At 31.9% G+C, this 19,343-nt stretch overlaps 1 protein-coding gene across 3 annotated transcripts in view; it reads right to left on the bottom strand.

Annotated features, from left to right (window-relative positions):
• Positions 1 to 793: 793 nt before the first annotated feature.
• LOC145248340 (ubiquitin conjugation factor E4 A-like) overlaps positions 794 to 19,343 on the bottom strand; it is a 120,061-nt gene continuing 101,511 nt past the window's right edge. For 2 of the 3 annotated variants that reach the window (XM_080110254.1, XM_080110256.1), the window contains 4 exons: positions 16,680 to 16,931; positions 12,317 to 12,568; positions 8,593 to 8,750; positions 794 to 1,263 (listed from right to left, as the gene is read on the bottom strand). In XM_080110254.1, coding sequence (XP_079966380.1) covers positions 1,152 to 1,263; positions 8,593 to 8,750; positions 12,317 to 12,568; positions 16,680 to 16,931 — 774 coding nt within the window. In that variant the 3' untranslated portion in view covers positions 794 to 1,151. The remainder of the gene's footprint in view (positions 1,264 to 8,592; positions 8,751 to 12,316; positions 12,569 to 16,679; positions 16,932 to 19,343) is intronic. The other variant, XM_080110255.1, reaches the window with a different exon arrangement.

The following is a 19,343-nucleotide window of genomic DNA, read 5'->3' as shown; positions in this document are numbered from 1 at the left end:
CTCACATTCCATGAGTGATATTTCTGACAAAGAGAGAAGAACTGCTGTTTTCTTCATTAAAATTTATCCATATAACATCTATCATTGAATAGTTTTTGACCTTGAAGTGATATTTATTTTTTTAGCTCCTTATATTAAGTGACTTCATGCCTTGCCTGGAACGATTTACATAAAAAAAAATATATGACTTCTAAGCTAAACTATCTTAGATCAGATCTTGTTAAAATCCGTCCTTATCACTTCCTGTCATGTTGTCCTTGGCCTTCTCCTGCTAACTGAGTCTGCAACCTGTACTAACCTCTTATCCATTTTTTTCAATGGAATTCATTGGAATAAAAAGGAAAACATTTTTGTTGCATATTTTTTTCATGCAATATTTATTATTTTTTTATGCAATATATTTTTTTTTTTTTTACACAATATTAATCTTTTTATGCAATATTAATCTTTTTATGCAATATTAATTTTTTTATGCAATGATGAACAGAAAAGAAATAAAGTTGAAAATATAACAATTTTGAGTGAACATCATAGACACCGATTTTGCCCAAATAATTTGAAATTGGTGTGAAGAAAATTCATGTTTTAGCAGTTCTGCTTAGAAAGAAATTAAAAAGAAAAACAAATTTACTAATAACTTAACTTTTTTTTATGATTTTGTGGTTGTTAAGAATTGAAATCTTAATTTCTCTGTAAGTAAAACAAAACCTTGTCAACACATTTAAAACATTATTTCTCAATGAAAAAAAATTTCAAACGTTTTTTTATATATGAATAATACAAAACAAATGCAAAGAATAAAAACTTTAATTCCCGCAATTTTATTATTGGACAACAGACAATCCGTCTACATCCGTGGCCATTTTTTAACCTTCAACAATTTTTTTTTTACAAGAAACTTATTTAAAGACAAAAAACAAAAAACAAAAAAAAAAAACAAGATCCACGGAAAATGAATCTTAAAAAAATGTCTAGTATCTTTTTACTTTTCCATGTAAAACAAATCTTTGTGCACTAAACAAAAAAAAATCCTTAAATAGCGTTTCTTTACCCCGATTTTTTGTTTGAAAAATTGTATCATTTTTCTCGTTGAATTGCTGCTGGTCTGAAATTTATCACAGAAAATGTAAAAATTATTGCATTTTTTTTTCTCACTTGGGTTTGATTTCATTTAACCATTTATGGATTTTATCTTTAAGTTCTGTATTGGTAATTACCATATCCATTGTTAATGGTTTCCTGTTAAACGGGTCGGACTGGTCACTGCAAGAAAAATAGTTTAAAATATTAAACCGATCATATTTAAAGCAAAATGATTCATTTATATGATAATTTATATGATACTAGCAGATGTACCTAGCATTGCCCAATATTAAACATAACGTTAAATTCCTTTAAAAAAATGAAGTAAAAAAATGGGAAGAAACTGAGACATATGCATGCAAGTATTATGTTTTTTCTAAACAGGTCACTTCTTGTAAATAAATTTAAAAAATACTGGAGCTGAGAACCTAAAGACAGTGAGTCAAGTACGATAACTGTTAAGCCAGCTTGACACAATCTTTAAAAAGTGTTTTCACACCTACTTATTCTTAACATAATGAATCTGTCATATGAACGATTCACGCCTGCGCATTTGTGAAACAGTTGACGAACAGATAAAAATCCAATGACCCCCCCCCCAACATGTACCAATTTTACAATTTTGACTCCTTAGTAGACCGTTTTTCCAGATGGAAATGAATTAAAAAGTTTTCCACATATATGAATACCCTATATACCAAATTTCAAGCTTGTAGATCAAAAATTTGTTGAGTATATATGTTGAGAAGTGTTCTTATACACATTCTTACCTTATATACAGTAGAACTCTGGGATACGGTGGCCCCAGGATATGTTTTATCAGGTTATGATGTGGAATATGATGTTTTTCTAGTTCCCTGGTTACGATATTTGCCCCGCCTTACAGTGTTATTTATAATGTTATTTGATTATATACATGTGTATTATATGCTGTACTGTATTTTGTTACTAATTTTTATATGTACTGTATAAAATTTCACTTAGGCCTCGTCATACAGCAATTTCACTTTATGATCCCAACCCCAGAAAGGATTAATGCCATATCCCAGGGTTCTATTCTATGTGTGTGTATATATATATATAAGTTATAAAATGTATATGGTGATTAAGCTACACTGAATATTCCGCGTTTCATCCACTCTAGGATTCTTCAGGCTTATGCACATAAGCCTGAAGAGTCCTAGAGTGGATGAAACGCGGAATATTCAGTATAGTTTAATCGCCATATACATTTTATAACTTACTAACTAGCTCTACCTACGTATTGAGCACTTTTTAAGTAAATACTTAAAGTTTATGCATAAATCTATACTTTCGTATATTAATTTTATGTGAGTAAATTAAGTAGTTATATATATATATATATATATATATATATATATATATATATATATATTCTTTGTTTTATAGCATATCAACCCTTTAGTTGTTTTGATTTCTACTTCAAATTCTTCACACAAATGAATAAATATTGGAAGACATTAACAAATTATTCACCATGTTGTGTCATTGTTCATTTTTGGATTCAACATCACACGTTGAAGGCATAAAACTAAGATTGCAACAACAAAAAAAAACAGAAAATTTCACACCAGACAAGTTGAGCAAGAAAATGGAAGTTTCCGTTGGAGTTCACATTAGAAGTGATATCGACATATACTCGTCGTTGCGTGAAGGGAAAAAGAATGTGAGAGAAAAGCTAAGAGTTCCTGTCTCTGGAAAGTTATGCATTAAAGTGAGTGGACGTTGTTTTCAAGACCTCCACCATCCTATGAAGGTTGAAAGGAGATGACTGTATTTATATAGATCAGCAGTTCCCAACCTGAGGGTAGGAAACAATATTCCAGGGGGTGGGAGAAAAGTTTAGATAAAAAAAAGGGCATTGGCTATATGTTACTCTTTTATGTTTTTTATATTCTTTTGCAACGTACTAAATTGTTGCTTACATTTTATGCTCAAGTATGTTTTTTTTTAAGTGACCATTAAATATATGGCTGAATCGATTTGATCCATAATTTGATACAACCAATGTAACACAACTTCTTACCAAGAACAGCAAGTTGGTGGAACTCTCTTCTTGCTAGCCATTTTCCCCTACCTATAGCCTTGGTCTTTTCCATACTCATCTTTCATTCCTGTTAGCTCCTTACATTAAGTGGCTCCATATCTTGTCTGAAGTGATTTCTATTCAAAAAAATCTCAGAGCAAGTAATGGAGTTAATTGTTGTTCTTTTGTAATTGCTTCTAGTATTACACCCAAAAAGTCAATGATACAGATGAACAGAACTTTCTGTCCACAATGCAATGCCAGTTTTTTTTTTATTTTTAATAAGAAGTCACCATTTATCAAGGCTCGTAGGCCACTCGAAGATAAGGGTAAATGAGTGTATGGTAGTCAATGAGACAATATTGTAGTAATCGTTAGTCGTGGAAATTTCATAAATTAGATTACTTAAGGTGAACAGCTAATTAAGAACTTGTTTACATTGGATTTGAAGGCGAGCATATTGAAGTCAGCTGGAGAGCAGGTAAACAGTGTTTATAATCAGAGCAGACGTTACACGTCACCAATTACCACGATAATGTTAGATTGTATTTAATACGTTACACGTCACCAATTACCACGATAATGTTAGATTGTATTTAATACGTTACACGTCATCAATTACCACGATAATGTTAGATTGCATTTAATACGTTACACGTCACCAATTACCACGATAATGTTAGATTGTATTTAATACGTTACATGTCACCAATTACCACGATAATGTTAGATTGTATTTAATACGTTACACGTCACCAATTACCACGATAATGTTAGATTGTATTTCATACGTTACATGTCACCAATTACCACGATAATGTTAGATTGCATTTAATACGTTACACGTCACCAATTACCACGATAATGTTAGATTGCATTTAATACGTTACACGTCACCAATTACCACGATAATGTTAGATTGCATTTAATACGTTACATGTCACCAATTACCACGATAATGTTAGATTGTATTTAATACGTTACACGTCACCAATTACCACGATAATGTTAGATTGTATTTCATACGTTACACGTCACCAATTACCACGATAATGTTAGATTGCATTTAATACGTTACACGTCACCAATTACCACGATAATGTTAGATTGCATTTAATACGTTACACGTCACCAATTACCACGATAATGTTAGATTGCATTTAATACGTTACACGTCACCAATTACCACGATAATGTTAGATTGCATTTAATACGTTACACGTCACCAATTACCACGATAATGTTAGATTGCATTTAATACGTTACACGTCACCAATTACCACGATAATGTTAGATTGCATTTAATACGTTACACGTCACCAATTACCACGATAATGTTAGATTGCATTTAATACGTTACACGTCACCAATTACCACGATAATGTTAGATTGCATTTAATACGTTACACGTCACCAATTACCACGATAATGTTAGATTGCATTTAATACGTTACACGTCACCAATTACCACGATAATGTTAGATTGCATTTAATACGTTACACGTCACCAATTACCACGATAATGTTAGATTGCATTTAATACGTTACACGTCACCAATTACCACGATAATGTTAGATTGCATTTAATACGTTACACGTCACCAATTACCACGATAATGTTAGATTGCATTTAATACGTTACACGTCACCAATTACCACGATAATGTTAGATTGCATTTAATACCTTACACGTCACCAATTACCACGATAATGTTAGATTGCATTTAATACGTTACATGTCACCAATTACTACGATAATGTTAGATTGTATTTAATACCAAAGACAGATTTTATTTAACCCAAAGTGGTAATACCTGTCTGAGTGCATCGGAGAATAAAAGAAACTAAGGAACATCAAATGAATAAAAGTTGTTTCTCTCATCTTTGTAATTCAGTTGAAATTCGCAAACATCAAAGTCCTCCCCCTTCCTGAGTGTAACACTTCATTTCTATACGAGACAAATCTTCAAAAATTCCATTAAAGTTCTCTTTTACCGCTTTAATGTTGAGTTAGTCAAGAAATTATGAACATTATTTTTTTCTTTCATTAATTATATTATAGCATATCTTTCTGTAGTTTCTTGCTTTTACCAGATTCCAGAACAAAAATTCATCTAGTCTGGTGGAGCAGTACTGTTATTATCGGCAAAATCATGTAGAGACGATGCACCATTCTTCATATAAGCAGTGCAGGGTAGCCATATTGAGAGGATTTTATTTGGATTTTGAATATTTGGTCATTTGTTTACGTGTAGATAAAAGTATCTCAGATTTTCCTGACGAACTGTTTGTATAGAGAGACCTTAGACTCTTGAAGGCAGGGTCTAATAAGCATTCAAGTTTGTGTGTGTGTGTGTGTGTGTATAGCTAAAAGTAAAAAAACTGCAAAACAAAGACCCATAAAGTTGGTATTTTATTGATCAGTATTGCCCCAGATAAATAATATCTAAAAAAAAAATTCTTTTTTTAATTATTCATTCTTTGGAGGGCAGAGATTAGTTTTTCAGCTATTTCCAATGTTATATATATATATATATATATATATATATATATATATATTATAAAGGAGAGGTGAATGACTCACATTATTTTTTTTCAATAAAACAAGAGAGAGAGAGGAATGGGCTGAGTGAAGTTGAATGAACGCTATGGAAAAATAGCGAGGCGGCAAAGAGAAAGAAGGAAAAAAAGAGAGCGGGGAGATAGAAGTTTTAATATAAAAATGTCACACTTTTTAACAACTATTTTGCTTTTTATGACCCCAACAATTCCAAGTAACCCTACTAGTTTGTTATAAAAGAATAATTGTGTGTGTGTGTGTGTGTGTTCAGCTAAAAGGCAAAAACTACATAAGACACACCTACAAAGCCAATATATTTTTTTCAGTATTATGCTCTGACAAAATAGAGGCACTTTTTTTTTTATAGTCATGCTTTTATGGGGGATGGGGGTTCAACAGAAACAGAATCAGTCAAGTGGAGGAAAGTTAACTCTTGAATTAGAAGTCATGTTTAATTTCAGAAGAGTTTCCAGTGAGTAGCTAAAGTCCATTAACATATTAATATGCCGTAATTTGTCAACAATTTTTTCCAGTTGCCACAGATGGTGAGAGGGAGAGAATTATATAGAGAGAGAGGACGTGAGAAGAGGGAGAAAAGAGAGAAGAGGAGATAGAGATATGAAGAGGGGGGAATAGAGAGACAGAAATAAATTTTTTAAAAATGTTATACACACTTTTTTCTCTTTTCTATTTTGTTGTGCATGATCCCAGACAACATTCAGTAACCATGCTAGGCATTTAACCAATTTAAACCTGTAGCCTTTTAATTCTCAGGGAAAATAAGCTTCTTGATTAGAATTTCCTCTAAATTAAAAAACAGAAATAAAACTGTGTATGGTGTACATAACTATGACAAAATAAAAATATCATGTTCCAAAAGTCATAAATTGATCAAGTAGTTTAAATTTTATAAAGAATATAATTTTTTTTAAGGATTAATGAGAATTACAACATAAATCTCGCAAGTTTTTAATTATTATTGCATTATCTCTCTTGTTATTTGTTTTTTTAAGATTTTTTAATTGCAGGCAAGACGCCTTGGATGCTCATAATTTTTATTTTTAAATTTAACAATAAAACTACTTGATCAATTTACATGGTTTTTGGAATATGATATTTTTATTTTGTCATCGGTTATTTTGTCATACATCATACAGATTTTTCTTTATTTTACTATTTAATATGGAGAAATTCCAGGCAATAACCAAAAATATCTTGCGATTCAGGTGCCCATTATATAACTGATGAATTGCAAGAGTAATTTAGCAATCCTCACCAGCATCTCTTTCTAGCCTTCCATCACTTGTGTCTGAGAGAAATCGGAGATCATTAGAAGCAATGTTCAGATAAGTGGAGAAAGACTAGTGTTCCTTCGGATTTTTTCTCCTCCTATGAAACTAATTACACTACTAAGACCGAAGATTCTAGATTAGCCGACTATATTACTCAGCTTGAATGCAGAATATTAACTCATCCACACCCACCTAAGGTTGTAAATATTTGATAAAAGAGGTTTCTGTTTAGTTCTAAGAGACAATGGATAATCTCTGTAAGGATTTTAAAAGTTACATTTAATTATTATGGCATTATGTCGAAGTCAACAGATGAAACAGGCATTAAGATGATCACAGGTTAAAGAAATCAGATCATAATAGAATCAAAAGAGGTTATCCTGAAAGACTGGGGACTTTGTACGGTTGTGAATGGCTTGAAAAGTAAACGAGGTGCTCTGAATGAAGGTTATTGAAAAATTAATTTTTTTTTTAACAAAAGACATTTCTGAATTTTTGAGATGAAAATTGGTTATTCATATTATTTGGATTTAACGGACTACTGTTCTCATCTTGAGTGTTATTTTCACAATGTTTTGATCAATGTAACCTTTGACCTTCTTCAGGCCTATCGTGTCGAACTCGGGAAGGTTTCTGTAAAACTTGGGAATTTGGGCAGAATTTCAAACAGAACTCTTTATTTACTTCACGAGAGTAGCATGCTCTCATTCCGTCAGAACCCATGGTGCAGTGGTTAGAGTATTTGTAATTGTAAAAGTGATATTCTCCTAAAGGTCGAAGGTTCAATTCTCAGTGTGGACAACTGAAAAATACAAGTGCGAATTACTTAGGACTTCTATCCAGTCATGGCTGATGGAACAAGAGCATGCTACCCCACGAAGTAAATAAAGGGTTCCATTCGAAATTCCGTGCAAATTTCCAAGTTTGACAAGATACACCTGAAGAAGGTCGGAGGTTACATCAACCGAAATGTTGTAAAAATGATACTCAAGATGAGAAGAGTAGTTCAACAATTCTAAATAATACGAGTGTTAACAAAAGATTAAAATATACAAAAGATTAAAATATACAAAAGATTAAAATATACAAAAGATTAAAATATACAAAAGATTAAAATATACAAAAGATTAAAATATACAAAAGATTAAAATATACAAAAGATTAAAATATACAAAAGATTAAAATATACAAAAGAAGCTGAAATACAAATGTAATTTTAGCCGTGCGAAATCTGCACCAAACAGTGACAGATAAAGAAATTATCTGTAAAAAAATATTAAAAAAAAATTTTATAGCGTAATACATTTTTCCAATACTAAAAACAATGAAATCATAACATTTTATACAAAACACAATTAAGTATAAATTCAATTTTTGTTTTATTCTACCCGTTTTGCTGCCGACTTTAAATCACCCATTTTTCTGCATCATCTTTTGTTTTCGTACTTTATAATATTGTATTTTTTGATTTAATAAATTTGTGATAAATAGTAAAACAGAAAACAAAAACAATATAATAATGTGTAAGTCACATAGAGACGAGAAACTTACATACACAGACACAAGAAGTCGTGAATACACAGAAGAATATGTTTTTACGTTTGTTTTACCTCAACAGATGCCGTGCAATAACCGTTCGATCAAGAACTGTTTGAGACGTCGGTAGAATCACCGGATCTTTCATTAACGTTCCCATGATTGGATCGAGAAATTCATCAGGTGCATCAGCGAGTTTTTCATCTTCTTCTTTTTGTTTTGCTTCAAAAGCCTGAAAAACATTTTTGTTTTTAATAAAACATTTTTGTTTTTAATAAAACATTTTTGTTTATTTTAAATTTCATTGCCATTACACTTTTTGGATTAATCAGCTTCTTACTTTTGGGGAATTTTTATTTTTCTTAAAAAATCTTTTAATTAGAAATAAATACAATTAAAATGGTTAGGGTGCTTTCCTGGTCAAATATTTCTACTATTAACATATATATGTCCACATCCAGTACTGTTTCACTGTATCACAGCTCATCAGTGTGGCTATATATATATATATATATATATATATGTATATATGTATATGTGTGTGCGTATATTATAAATGAATATATGCTACACTTCCTCTCCCAAGGAAGGAGATAATGTTTGAGAATGTGGCATCATGATGGATATATACTACACACTCCCCCAAAAAGGAATACTATAGAAGTTTGGTGTGGTTGTTTTGGGGGATAACAGCCCTTTTCAGGTTATTTGATACCAAATCTGGTCATCTTGTTAAAAGTTTTTATGCTTCAAGTTCTTTATACGTTCAAATATTTATTCATCGTGTTTGGTTTGGTTGTTTTGTAGAAGAAAATTGATTTTGTTTTTGCTTTGCAGAACATGACTGAGTTTTGCAAAGGAAAAAACATCAATGTTTGGTGCATTTTAGGTCAGAAAGCCACTATCTTTAGACAACCTGATCTGGTAGCATCAGTTAATGCCAAGGAAGATAATCTCACGACAACAAAACAGATACTATGCTATCATCTCCACATCAAAAAGAAAGTAATGGTATGTTATAACAGAAGAGACACAACACTATTCCCTCATCTCGAATTGAGCACTGTAAGAGAATATCTTATAATTTCGGTTTCAGAAAGACATACCAAATCTCCATTTGTAATAAAAGACATTGCTAAGGCTGCTGCAAAGAAGGTGGGCTCCCTCTATCATGCTAGAAAATTACCCACACCAGAGATTATCCTATACCTTTACAAAGTTACAACTTGCACATGCACGGATCATTGTTGCAACATCTGATGCATTTACTACTAATTTCTTGCTCTTCAACATGGTACAAAAAAGAGTCTCCAAGCTAATAGGTCTCACACTATCGGCCAATCTCCATCATCACAATGTTGTGCCCCTGCGCCTGTTTTACAAATGATTTAATAGAATGTGTTCTAATGAACTCATTGCACTTGTACCTCCATAACATACATACTCCTGACTAACACAAGCAACAAAATCTTACCCCTTCATTGTTGAGGTTCCTAGATGCCAGAAAGCCTTCTACTCTAATAGATTCTTCCTTCGGATTGCTAGAATTTGGAATTCCTTACCTATTTCCAGCTTCCCTGATTCTACTAATCTGTAGACATTTAAACCTAATGTGAACTGACATCTTGCTGCTCAACTCCCCACATAGTGTCTCTGTTAGACACAACCTGAAATAGTAGTCCCTTATATTCCAAGTGACAATATGCCTTGTTTAGGGTGAAAAATGTTTTAAAAAAAAAGAAAAAGATATTCACAGAAAAAACAATATTTTATAAATAAATTAAATATTAATAAAATAAATAAAAAAAAAATATTTTATAAATAAATTAGGATGAAATTATGTTGTATTTTCTTACTGACTGATGACAATGTCATTGAGAAAAGTTTTTTGTTTTTAATTAGTTTGCAATGATTTCTGAGCAGCAGCAGCTGTGACGCCACACAATATGCACGCCATATGTTTTGTCTACAAAAGCACAATGACATTCTTTGTTTTTGGTAAAATGATGATTTGCACATTGGCTTTCTCTGGAATCATTTTAACATTTAGAAACAAAAAGGTTAAAATTACACAAAATCTATAAAAACATACTTGTATACAATAATATATATATATATATAATACTTCCCGGACAACAAAATCAGTCGACAAAACCAATTCAGATGCCCCTTGGAAGAATGTATCTCCAACAATAGAAACACCAATAGTTACATTAGACACACAACCAACATTGTTCAGACGATTAACCCTACACCTTTCAGATACAAGCTCGATTTGCTAACGCCTAAAACAACATGGCTGCCCACATTCCCAATTTAGGAAAATCTTAGTTGAGAACTCAAAAATCATTCATTAAATTATTATTATTATTGTACTCATTCAACTTAAAATTATTATTATTATTGTATTATATTATAAACAATATTATTATTATTACTATTATTATTGTATTCATTCAATTTATTAAGAAAAATTATTATTATTATCATTATTATTATTGTATTCATTTAATTAAGAAAATTATTATTATTATTATTATTGTATTCATTTAATTAAGAAAATTATTATTATTATTATTGTATTCATTTAATTAAGAAAATTATTATTATTATTATTATTGTATTCATTCAATTTATTAAGAAAAATTATTATTATTATCATTATTATTATTGTATTCATTTAATTAAGAAAATTATCATTATTATTATTGTATTCATTTAATTAAGAAAATTATTATTATTATTATTATTGTATTCATTCAATTTATTAAGAAAAATTATTATTATTATTGTATTCATTTAATTAAGAAAATTATTATTATTATTATTATTATTATTGTATGCAATTTATTAAGAAATTGTTATTATTATTATTGTATTCATTCAACTTAAGAAAATTATTATGATTATTATTGTAGTCATTCAATTTATTAAATGTTGGCAAATCATCACTCCGCATACTGGACTCTTGGAGTCATCAGGAGAGAATGCGCACCATTTCAGGGCCTCTTTCTCAACATTTTTTTTGTACATCGGCCTTATCTCAAACTGAAAACCAAACTCCACTTACTCAATTGATTGTTTGATGACATGTTAGCGTTGATGACGTGAACTATCATAATGATCTTTTCGTTGCTTATATCCAAAACGAGTTAATTGTACTGACATGATTTATATTAGGTGTTAAACCTGCATTTATTGTTCTAACCATTAATCATTGATCCTCTTAAGTCAGCTCTAGTGACTTGCCTTTTCGACCATCGCTTAGATTGCATGCATCGCAGCATTTTTCCGTCACAAGCCGAGACCGATTGTTGTCATTTATTCTTTTATTTCTGATCCAATATTATTTTGAATGATCAGAAAAGAAGTTTTTTTGATTAAAAATAATAACAAGATGGTTACAAAAAAATCTATAAAAGCTAAAAAATACTGAAAATAATCTGATATAGTTAACTGTACCTAATTGTAATTCGTTTTTTTACTTTAATTTTGTTAATTTTTTTATTTTAATTTTTTTTATTTTTTTAACTTTAATTTTGTTATTTTTTTACTTTAATTTTGTTATTTTTTTACTTTAATTTTGTTAATCTTTTTTACTTTAATTTTGAAATTTGATTATTACAACATCGTTTCATCATTAAATTCTTAGTAGGATCCAATTGTTATAAAACAACAATTTTTTTTATTAAGGCAATGGCGTTTTTATCATTTATAATGACAACACTAGTTGCTTCAACAAATAAATGTAGGGAGGACACAAAAATTGAAATCCAAATTTGTTTAAAATATACTAACCTTGATTTTTTGATCAAGTTCTTCAAAGGAGTCAATGAACTCAGGAAGACGTCCAATTTTCCGTAGAACATGTGTTGCTTTAGCAAGTAGGCCACTTGAATAAGAGCGACCATCAGATGAGACAGCCAAACAGAATCCTTCATCCTCACCGAGATTAATGTAGATGTGACAAATATCAGACACAATCTGCTGAGGTTTGAACTCGTATTCGTTTTTGTCTTTTACATTAAAATTCTTCTGTTTAGGTCCGACCTGAAATCAAAAATTAAAATGAATATTTTCAGCTTCAAATAATATATATATCTATGTAAGATTAATTGGAGATGCTCTCGGCAGAGTGGTTAGAATCCACAACAACCAGTGGAAAAAAACCATCAATCACAGATCAAAATCTCAAACAATATCGACCCCCTTCATCCAAGAATACATAGATCATAAGCAAGAATTTACGGTCAAATCTCAACACAAAATTGGAAAATCTGAAAGCTAAGAACATAAATCCACCATGGATTAAAAAAAAAAGATAGAACTCTAGCAGAGTGCTCATTTATTAAGAAAATTCAAAAATAAAAGTGTAACGTTTATTTATATATGCATTAGAACAATATTGGTACAGTCAGTTTCAAATCTAAACAAAAGGACCTATTGTTGGTCTCTGTTTATGTCCATCTCCTCAGAATGACGTGGACACATGGGAAGAGATAATCATTATACTCGCAACAGGATCACTCACACAGAAATAAACCTGGATTTGGTGTTGCCAAATACATCAACAAATTCATGAAAAAAAAAATGACACCAAACAAATAAAAAAGTTGTGGGGCTCAGAAGAAAAATCCGAGCCTAATTATCAACAGGGGCCTCTTAGATGTGATTGTTGTCCTTTCTTATTTCAGGTAACAGAATACACCAAATACAAGTAAATATGATCAACTCCAAGAAAAGACCAAGCAGAGAAAGAAATGAACCACAATGGAAATGAGATTAATAATGGAGGCTATTAAAACCTCAGCCCTCACACAAAGAGGCCCTTTCACACGTATAGAACATAATCTGTTTTGCTATCAATTTTACAAACACCCCTCCACTTGTTTTGTTTTTACTATTTAGGTTACCAAGTTTATTAAGGCCAAGAGCCAGTCAAGGATAAGAGATAAATAGATGGAAATGATTTTCAACTGAAAGATGAGGAACACTATGGGAGTACTAACATTAATCAATGGTATGAACTGTGTTTCATTACTTATCAGATGGTTGATGACAAAAATTTGTTGAAATTGGATTTGAAGATTATTAAGTTGTAATCAGCAGGGAAGTAGTTCTGCAGTAATGTGTTCCATAAGCAGAAAACTCTTGCAAAGAAGCATGGTCCATGGAAATTCCACACAATGCTAGCCACATGGAGAGAAAACAAAATGTTTTTGTAATTGTGATAGTAAAACAAGTTCTTGCTGTAAATATCTTACAAGGTAGAACCAAAAATTAAAGCTCAGTCGAACACTTACCATGGAAATAACAATGGAGTGGAGAAAAAGTCATACCTGTACATTTGCTCCCAGCATCTTTTTTTTCTTAATGTTTTAAAAAGATCTTAGAACATTACAGACTTTTTTTTTTTTTACTTGAGAGTCGCCACTTATCAAAGCCCAAAGGCCACTCAAGGATAATGGTTAATGAATGTAAGGTGGTAAGTGTAGTAATCGTTAATGGTGTAAGTTTAGTAGAATTTAGATTATTTATGGGGACGGCTTAACAAGAACTTGTTTACATTGGATTTGAAGGCTACCATGTTGTATTCAGTCGGGAAGCAGGACAGCAGAACAGTGTTCCACAGACGAGCAGTTCTGGGAAGCAAGTTTTGTTCACGGAATCTGTATTTAGATTTAGGCACAGATAGAGAGTGGGGGGAATCATTTATAGTGGTTGTAGCTAGTCGAGTGGGTGTTTTGTGAAAGTTTGGCAGGGGGGGGGGGCATAGATTGGAATTCAGTCGAGTACTTACGATGAAAATAACGATAAAGCAGAGACATGCTCGCAACGTCCCTTCTGTGGGGAAAGAGATTGCAGGAAAGAGAAAAGGGCATTACCTATTAGTTTTCAAAGCCGGTTTTGAAGTCTATTACGGCTGGATAGGGCGCACTAAGCAGCTCCTGCCCAGATGTGGTAACAGTACTCCATTCTAGGGCTGTACTCTTATGTAGGTAGAGGATTGCATTGGGAATGAGGTACCTGCGGAAGCAGTAGAATGATCCAGCCATTTTCCCAGCAACTTTAACAACAGGTTGGATACAAGTTTTCTATTTTAGTGAAAGCCATTCTTATGAGACTATCGCAGTTGTGATAGAAAGGAGGAACTAAAGACTGGAACTCAGTCAAGAACTTTCCATGGAACTAACGATAGAGCAGAGGAAGATTAGCAGAATGTATATTCTGAGAAAAGAGTCATGGGGAAGAGATCACTCTGCATGCACGCATTCGATTTAGAAGTCAATTTTGCATTTCCTCACAGAGAACGAGTGCTCTGTGCGACACTTTCATAGATGTGGTAGCAGTATTTCATCTGAGGACAGATTGGACTCTTATATAGGAAGAAGTCAGATACTTTCTAGAGCGATAAAATGATCCAAACCATTTTTCCAGTGACCTTAGCAATAGATTGGAGTGACAATCAGTCCCAAGAGCTTCTTTAAACAATGAGTTTCTTCAAGGAGAGAGTCATTCATTTCAACTGGAGCAAAACATGGATTCAAGCATTGATGGTGAAAGAAGAGAAATTTGGTTTTAACAAGTCACCCTCCCCCTCTTCTAGTGTACTACATGCTCCACATTTGAAAAGAGAATCAGCTAGGTTTTGATGACTAATGCTCTTCGAGGTGCTGCCATAGACAGTTACCAAATACATTACTAGTTGAAATATTCGTCTCTGGACAGGTCCATAAAAACCGAAAAATCTTCAATGTATGCAAAACAGAGAAACGTCAATAATATAGACACATTGAACAAAGGGACAAGAGATTTGGGGTTAGTAAGTGTTGAACAGTTGACATAGCAGGGTCAGTTCTCAGGGGAAAACCAAAGAGAAAGGGGGATAAACTGGCCAGACACAATTTCAATTGGAAGTCAATTTTTAAAAGCCATCCAACACATACCATGTAAAAACAGACGTTAAACAAAATATGATGACAAAATAAAATAAGAAATGACAACAACAAAAACAACTGAATTTTTGAGATAAGGATTGAGAATTTGTATTATTTGAATTATTTTTATTATTTGTATTATTTGAATTATTTTAACTACTGTTCTCATCTTGAATATTATTTCCACAATGTTTCAATCAATGTAACCTCCAATCTTCTTCAGGTGTCTCTTTTTTTCTCTTTTTTTTTTAACTCACCTTACCCCAAACAAGGCATATCGCCACTTGGACGTAAGAGGCTACGAATTGGGACCATGCCTGAGAAAGATTACCAAGATGTTGGTTTATGTTACATTTAAACTTCTACATATCAATACAATCAAGGAAGCAGGTAGCCGGGAGGGAATTCCAAAGTCTACCTGTTCTCAGGAAGAAACTATTAGAGTAGAAAACTTTCTAGCATTTAGGAACCTCAACAGTGAAGGGGTGTGATTTTGTTGCTAAGCAGGTTTGTCGGGGATATGTACGTCGAGGAGGCACAAGTGCAAGGAGTTAATCAGAGCACATTCTATTAAAATATTTGTAAAACACAGTGATGCAACATTGCAGCGATGGGGTAGGAGTTGGAGGCGAATTCTTGTCAAACTTTTGCCAAGACTGGGTAGAAGTCTTAAGCAATTCATAATTATATTCTTACAGAAGGTGACGTAATGGATAAAGTACTAAGTGACTTAGTTGTGACACTCTTCTGGAAGTTGGAGATTTAATCCTCAGTGTGGCGATACTCAGAATATAATTACAAATTATTTAGGGCATTTACCTGGTCATGGCTGACAGAACGAGAACAACAAGTTACCCCATGGATTAAATAAAGGGTTCCATTTGACAAGAGATACCTGAAGAAGGTTGGAGATTGCATCAGCTGAAACGTGCAAATAACACTCAAGATAAGAACAGTAGCCGAATTAATTTGAATTTAATTACAGCAAAAACAACTTCTGATAATTGTCTTCTGTATCAATCCACCTTAGAAATTTTATATACATTTTATAAAAAATATAAATTTGATCCTTAATTAAAAAAAAAAAGTTACACATTAAATTAAAGATTAATTTTTTAAAAATGTGTAACACATTAGATTAAAGATCAATTTAAAAAGTATCCATCATAATAATATTAATAAAATGTTTTCAACAAAGACAAAAAAACAAACGGATGACTCACTAAATGTAGGAGGAAGTAATTTAACATTTCCGAGATCCTCGTCACGATGGACGCATGTGTGAATATTGATTTGATTTCACGGGATAAAAGTTCGAGCGCATGGATGGTGGAAATGGCCATCATGTTATGGTAACGAGCCAACATGCTGATCTGACGCAAATCAGACATTCGTTCTTGACGCTGCTCAGTCGGCAATTGATCCCAGGAACCCGAATCTTTCTCCTGCTGTTTCTCTTTGATTTGCATCATGAACTGAAAAAAAAGATTTGCTTTAGATTTCTTCATCCAAAGTTTATGTTATATACGTGACACCATTTTTAGTTTAGTTTTTATTTCAATTTTAGATGCAGTCATGAAGCACAATAAGCAACATATCACCAATCAATCTCTACGGATGACAAGCTGTTACCTCGTATTATTTGCGTTATTTGGATTACTATTCTCATCTGGAGTGTTGTACTAGTATTGCCCACAAGTACTTTATCCACATACTTGGTAAAATTCAGTTGTAATTTACACTTTTCTAGAGATTGAAGGTTCAATCCTCAGTGCGGGCAACACTCAAAATACAATTGCGAATTACTTAGGACTCTTAAGTCATGGCTGACAGAACAAGAACCTGGATCAAATAAACAGTTCTGCTTTAAATTCTGTGCAGATTCCAAAGTTCGACAAGATCTATTTGATGAAGGTTGGAGATTACATTGACCAAAATGTTGTGCAAATAACACTCAAAATGAAAATAGTAGTCCGAATAATCCAAATAATATGAATTATCAATCCTCATCTCAAAAAAATTCAGAAATGTATTATCAGTTTTCATGTCATCTGTCCTTCCCCGACTTGTCTCCTGTTGCAGCACTACCATCATCATCTTGTAGCCCTAACCTCTACAAGTTTCTCATATTTGGCATGATCATTTGAATTGGGGTAACCTTCTAATCAGGTTACTTCACAGGGCTTTATATTGCAAGTTAAATAGTCGAATTTATGAGTGATTTTTCCAAATGACGATTAGAAATAATAAAATGATTATTTTTTGGCGATTGTGTTTTTCTCGCGCACAATCTTCCAAAGTGCATTGCTGAGTGAAAAATGTCTTTTCAGCCTTTTTTTTTATAAAACAAGCAAAGTCAATTATTTAAACAATAAAAGGTTTAATAGAACAATATACTTTTTTTATAAAGGCTGTTTAAAAAATATCTGAAGAAATCCGAATGTTTATACGTTAAAGTCTCAGCATAAAATTTGGTGCATATTTAGAATTACATTTATTTAAAAAAGAAATACAGAAAAAATCTTTATGATGTATGTACTTGCCATGGAACAAAGATATATTCCAAAAATCATGTGCATTTGGTTAGTAACTTTTCTATTTGGCTAGTAAACGAAAATATTTAGCTGTCAAAGGTCAGCTTAAGATACATTTGTTTGTAAAGCCTTTCTTCAAGGGTTGGGTTACACACGAAACTAGGAATGAATAAAACAGTTTTAGATTTTTGAACATAGATAAGAATGAAACAGGACCAACAGATATGAGGGGTGTAAAGAATAAGATCACCGGAAGTAAAGGAAGGTTACAAATGAAAATCGTCAAGCAGACATACACAGAAGACTGGTGAGTAAGCAAATTTTATCCACTTATATTTAATTATCAGAAAGTCATCAATGATTCGTGACATGACTCATCTGTAAAGCCAATAACAGGGATTGTGCGAGTTTCACTTGTTTAGGAGAACTATTTACATTTTGTACTTTAGACAAAACACGCAAGGCAAACCGTGTGGTTTCACGCAATAATGACTGTTGGCACCAACAAATGCAGTAAAAAATGCAGTTTGCATATCAAGTTGCACATATGAAAAATCAGTTGCACGTTACTCAATTCACAAGATGAAATTACATTTCAAAAGAAAAAACAAAAATCTGGAATGATTATATGTATTTACTTATTTTACACAAACAATTTCAGTGGAGAGGGAAATTGACACATTTCAAACAAAATGAAAATATGCAAAATTGGTTCAGTTATTCCTAATTACAAAGACTAAAATTTATGTTTTGGAAAACATTCATTTTTTTTTTTTTACCCTAGAGCCTGCCCCATTGCTTCATTTATTTTTTATTGTTTTTGTAGTTTGAAAAAAGTAAAAACAAAAGAAATTATTAACATCATTAAAAAATACAAAATTAAAACAACATCAACGTGATTTTAACTTTAAGAAATAAATAAAAATAAAAAAGTCCTTTACAATTATAACATTCCATTGCAAAATCTAATGGTTTTTATCTGAACCTCACGTGTGAACTGCATTCGTTAAAATCCAAAATTAAATTCATATTTTTTTTATTGCATTCTTCGGACTACTGATCTCATCTTGTGTGTTTTTTGCACAACATTTTGGTTGATGTAACCACCGACCTTCTTCAGGTATATCTTGTCATACTCAGCAACATACACAGAATTTCAAAAACCATTTATTTAACTAATGAGGGTAGCATGCTCTCATTCCATTAGTGATGGCCGAGTAGAAATACTTCATCTGTCATGGATAAAGTACTTGATAAAATTCACTTGTAAGTTATGGAAGTTGAAGATCCAATCTTTAGTACAGGTGATATTTATGGCTGATGAAACAAGAGCATGCTACACCCATGGATTAT

Source organism: Euprymna scolopes, chromosome 26 (assembly GCF_053919585.1).
Source record: "Euprymna scolopes isolate OS-2025 chromosome 26, ASM5391958v1, whole genome shotgun sequence".
In the NCBI taxonomy this organism is placed as follows: domain Eukaryota; kingdom Metazoa; phylum Mollusca; class Cephalopoda; order Sepiida; family Sepiolidae; genus Euprymna; species Euprymna scolopes.
This window is presented reverse-complemented; position numbering and strand designations above follow the sequence as displayed.